This window comes from Coregonus lavaretus, assembly GCF_964263955.1.
Source record: "Coregonus lavaretus genome assembly, chromosome: 9".
Classification (NCBI taxonomy): Eukaryota; Metazoa; Chordata; class Actinopteri; order Salmoniformes; family Salmonidae; genus Coregonus; species Coregonus lavaretus.
In genome coordinates, this window is record NC_139996.1 from 5612612 (window position 1) to 5617301 (window position 4690).

General features: G+C 42.3%; 1 protein-coding gene across 1 annotated transcript; it reads left to right on the forward strand.

Moving 5' to 3' along the window:
• Window positions 1–201: 201 nt before the first annotated feature.
• lmo2 (LIM domain only 2 (rhombotin-like 1)) lies at window positions 202–2928 on the forward strand. Its single transcript, XM_084168658.1, has 3 exons — window positions 202–837; window positions 1387–1602; window positions 1871–2928. Exons 1-3 carry the CDS (start codon window positions 797–799, stop codon window positions 2091–2093), a joined length of 480 nt encoding a protein of 159 aa, XP_084024784.1. The 5' UTR covers window positions 202–796; the 3' UTR covers window positions 2094–2928.
• Window positions 2929–4690: the final 1762 nt, after the last annotated feature.

Consider the following 4690-nt stretch of genomic DNA (forward strand, 5'->3'; position numbering starts at 1 on the left):
GACATATAGACACCACTTGAACTCGATACAACACTCGTGACCCCATGTTCTGTCACGACTTACTTCTGCAATCATGCATGAAGGAGTTTAGCTCTCGAGCTCTGCTCTGGCTGGCTATCTGTCGCTTTAAGAGCGATTTCCCCCCATTGTCAAGCAGTCGTGAGCAGGAAGGGTGAAACGAAACCAGAGACCGAGCTAGGGGGGCCGAGCTGGTATTTAAAAACACGACGCAGCCGCTCAATAACGGAACCGCGGTAACGTTCATTCTCAGAATAGAGCGCGCCAGGGAAGAAGGGCATAAAAATACGCACTGAAGAGGAGGAGGAGGGGGAGACTCAATCAAGCAACATTTGATGATTTTAATTCATCTAGGGTTTGAAGACCTGTAGACAGTCGCAATGGAATAATAAAAAAAATCACTTATGAAAGACGAAGGCTACACAGAATTTCACCGCGGTTTCTCAATTGACTGAGGAAATGTTAAATGTTCAGAATTGCCTCCATCACTGAAAATGCGTCACATGTCATGATGATCTTCGTTGGATTTAGAGCTGCTGATGGAAATGATGTCATATAAAATGAAGGTTAATTCCGCGCGCAACTGACGTCTAGGGCTACATTATATCAGAGCAGGTGCAGTGTGTGTCCCTTCGACGGTAACCCTTATACGCGTGATCTGAATATTTAACGGTGAACGTGGCGCGAGCCTTAAAGCCTGCAAGTCGGGATCACAGAGAAGAGAAGCGGGATCTATAACGACTTGATGTCAACCTGAGAAGTATTACATACTGGGAAAATGTCATCTGCAATTGAAAGGAAGACGATGGAGGCTAACGAGTAAGTAACCTACTAGTAGTCTGTTTCCTTGAAATAGAATAGAATATGATAGAATAGAATAGAATAGAATAGGATCAAATCAAGGACGGGCAGTGCCTTCAATGTTGACTTCATAGTGCTGTAGAATGTATTATTATTCAGTTACAATAATTGCTTGGAAATAGGCAAATGCAATAGGCCGGTAGCAGTTTCTTCAGAGTTCAATCCAATTCAATCCAACATCATGAAAGAACAAATTGAAGAACAAATTGAAGAAGGAAGCAACAAGAAATGGGAGAAAGGTCATTATAAAGAACAATATAGGTCTAGTTAAACGGGCTGCTGTACGCCAGGACCATTGGTCATATAGATTATGTGCTGTACTCACTGGTAAATAAGGCAATGGCTCCCTCCTGTGGGTTAAACTACTACTAATAAGTGCTTATTACGTGGTAGCGCGCACACGCACACACGCGCGCACGCACACACACACACACACACACACACACTTCTATTCTGGACTTCTATTCTTCCATGTCCTCATCTGTCTCCTGTCCTTGTTCCACCCAGGGAGCCTGTGGACGAGGTGTTACAGATGCCCCCGTCCCTCCTGAACTGTGGGGGGTGCCAGCAGAGCATCGGGGACAGGTTCTTCCTGAAGGCCATAGAGAAGTACTGGCACGAGGACTGTCTGAGCTGTGACCTGTGTGGCTGCAGGCTGGGAGAGGTGGGCCGAAGGCTGTACTACAAACTGGGACGAAAGCTCTGCCGCAGAGACTACCTCAGGTTAGACACATTACGGTTGACATTTACCACATGCCCTCACCCCCAAAAAAAACAAAGTCAGATATTTTGATGTTGGGCACCCCCAAGAGTCAAAAAGTAATTGAAATCCTGCTCATATGACACTTACATTTAAATGATTGTAAATGTTTACAAAATTCATACAAATATGACAAAATACTCATTAGTCAATAGCACGTATACTCTTTATAAATGGTTTATTAATGCTTATCCATGGAAGTTATAAACCTTTATTTCCTTTCCCTCCCAGGCTGTTTGGACAGGACGGACTGTGTGCTAGCTGTGAGAAGAGGATCAGAGCGTTTGAGATGACCATGCGTGTGAGGGACAAGGTCTACCACCTGGAGTGTTTTAAATGCGCGGCCTGCCAGAAACACTTCTGTGTCGGGGACCGTTACCTGCTCATCAACTCAGACATTGTGTGTGAGCAGGACATCTTTGAGTGGACCAAACTCAACAATAACATGGTTTAGTAGATTGTAGGACACTCTAGAACATTCTACAACACTCTAGAACACCTCAAAAACATGGTGTAGAACACTCTAGAACATTCTAGAACACCACAACGATGAGGTGGTTTTTGATTGTGATCGTGATCTCTCCATTTGGGATCAACAGCATGATAATATATCTCAAGATGTACAGCAAGATAATGGATCTCAAGCTTTTGTACATTTTGTAGCCACATACAGGCTCTCTTGTACTTCTCATATTTGTTAGATGTTTGAAGTGTTGTTTCACCATTGGGTCTGTACTGGAGACAAAATGAAGGCTCGATCCACCAGCGAAGGGAGAAATATTACAATATCTTGGGTTCTACCCTTTCAATGCAAAAAAAGGAAAATGTATACATGCAATAATCCATGTGCTCATTGCAGAAATCTCAATATTTCTTGCATGAAACAGTGTAATACAGATTTGCTCATTGAGCTAAATGATGAGCGATGTAACTGGAATTTGTTGTAGTCCAACACTGTTGTTTCACCTCTCTAGAGAAATATGTATTATGACATTTGTGATGAATATATATACATAAAGTGTTATGTCCAAAAATGTCGAGGCCATTCCGAAGTAATACATTCATACAGTAAAGGTGTACTTGGGGAGTCCACATGTGCCCCCTAGTGGCCAAGGGGAAAGCTTGCAGTATTATTTCAATAGGACTGAAAGAAGTTCATGAGACAAGTTTTCAATGTTTGTGTTTTGTTTTTGTAACTTTTGTGTTCTTTCAATATGCTCTCAAAAACGTTGGGATATTTGTTATATATATCTGTTTAATTAAACCCTCATTAAAATATGTTACATTTAGTAGACCACTGATCTTCTCTTTTCAGATGATACATTTTATATGCGTTGGATGGATGAAAGATAAATAAAACAAGTATAATGTTTTTATTTATTTACACTACATGACCAAAAGTATGTGGACACCTGCTTGTCGAACATCTCATTCCAGAATCATGGGCATTAATATGGAGTTGGTCTCCCCTTTGCTGCTATAACAGCCTCCACTCTTCTGGGAAGGCGTTCCACTAGATGTTGGAACATTGCTGCGGGGACTTGCTTCCATTCAGCCACAAGAGCATTAGTTAGGTCGGGCACTGATGTTGGGCGATTAGGCCTGGCTCGCAGTCGGCGTTCCAATTCATCCCAAAGGTGTTCGATGGGGTTGAGGTCAGGGCTCTGTGCAGGCCAGTCAAGTTCTTCCACACCGATCTCGACAAACCATTTCTGTATGGACCTTGCTTTGTGCACGGGGGCATTGTCATGCTTCCAGAGGCAGTTTGGAACTCCGTAGTGAGTGTTGCAACCGAGGACAGACGATTTTTACGCACTACATGCTTCAGCACTCGGCGGTCCCGTTCTGTGAGCTTGTGTGGCCTACCACTTCGCGGCTGAGCCGTTGTTGCTCCTAGACGTTTCCACTTCACAATAACAGCACTTACAATTGACCGGGGCAGCTCTAGCAGTGCAGAGACTTGTTGGAAAGGTGGCATCCTATGACGGTGTCACGTTGAAAGTCACTGAGCGCTTCAGTAAGGCCGTTCTACTGCCAATGGGTGTGGCTAAAATAGCCAAATCCACTAATTTGAAGGGGTGTCCACATACATTTGTATATATAGTTTATCTTTAAATTGTGTCTCTGGTTTAATTTTACACGGGAAGCAACACACTGTAGCGAAATAGCACTTCCTGTCAGGGCAACACACTGTAGTGATAAAGCACTTCCTGTATCTAAACCAAACCAGAAGAGGTCATCAGAGGACTATATATTACATTCCAACTGCACTTTCCACTTATATGACTCTCCTACCAGTGGATCTCACAAGGCATTGGTGGATTATTTCAGTTTAAGATACCTTTAGTCTACATATTTAGAGTCAGATACATTTAGTCTACATATTTAGAGTCAGATACCTTTAGTCTACATATTTAGAGACAGATACATTAAGTCTACATATTAAGAGTCAGATACCTTTAGTCTACATATTTAGAGTCAGATACATTTAGTCTACATATTTAGAGTCAGATACAGTGGGGAAAAAATGTATTTAGTCAGCCACCAATTGTGCAAGTTCTCCCACTTAAAAAGATGAGAGAGGCCTGTAATTTTCATCATAGGTACACGTCAACTATGACAGACAAATTGAGAAAAAAAAATCCAGAAAATCACATTGTAGGATTTTTAATTCATTTATTTGCAAATTATGGTGGAAAATAAGTATTTGGTCACCTACAAACAAGCAAGATTTCTGTCTCTCACAGACCTGTAACTTCTTCTTTAAGAGGCTCCTCTGTCCTCCACTCGTTACCTGTATTAATGGCACCTGTTTGAACTTGTTATCAGTATAAAAGACACCTGTCCACAACCTCAAACAGTCACACTCCAAACTCCACTATGGCTGGGAAGACTGAATCTGCAATAGGTAAGCAGCTTGGTTTGAAGAAATCAACTGTGGGAGCAATTATTAGGAAATGGAAGACATACAAGACCACTGATAATCTCCCTCGATCTGGGGCTCCACGCAAGATCTCACCCCGTGGGGTCAAAATGATCACAAGAACGGTG

Bases quoted from the DNA above. Each gene is read 5' to 3' on its own strand.
- lmo2 (XM_084168658.1), top strand. From the start codon at position 797: ATGTCATCTGCAATTGAAAGGAAGACGATGGAGGCTAACGA. The intron at 838-1,386 runs GTAAGTAACCTA...TGTTCCACCCAG, and splicing joins AAGACGATGGAGGCTAACGA to GGAGCCTGTGGACGAGGTGT. The intron at 1,603-1,870 runs GTTAGACACATT...TTTCCCTCCCAG, and splicing joins TGCCGCAGAGACTACCTCAG to GCTGTTTGGACAGGACGGAC.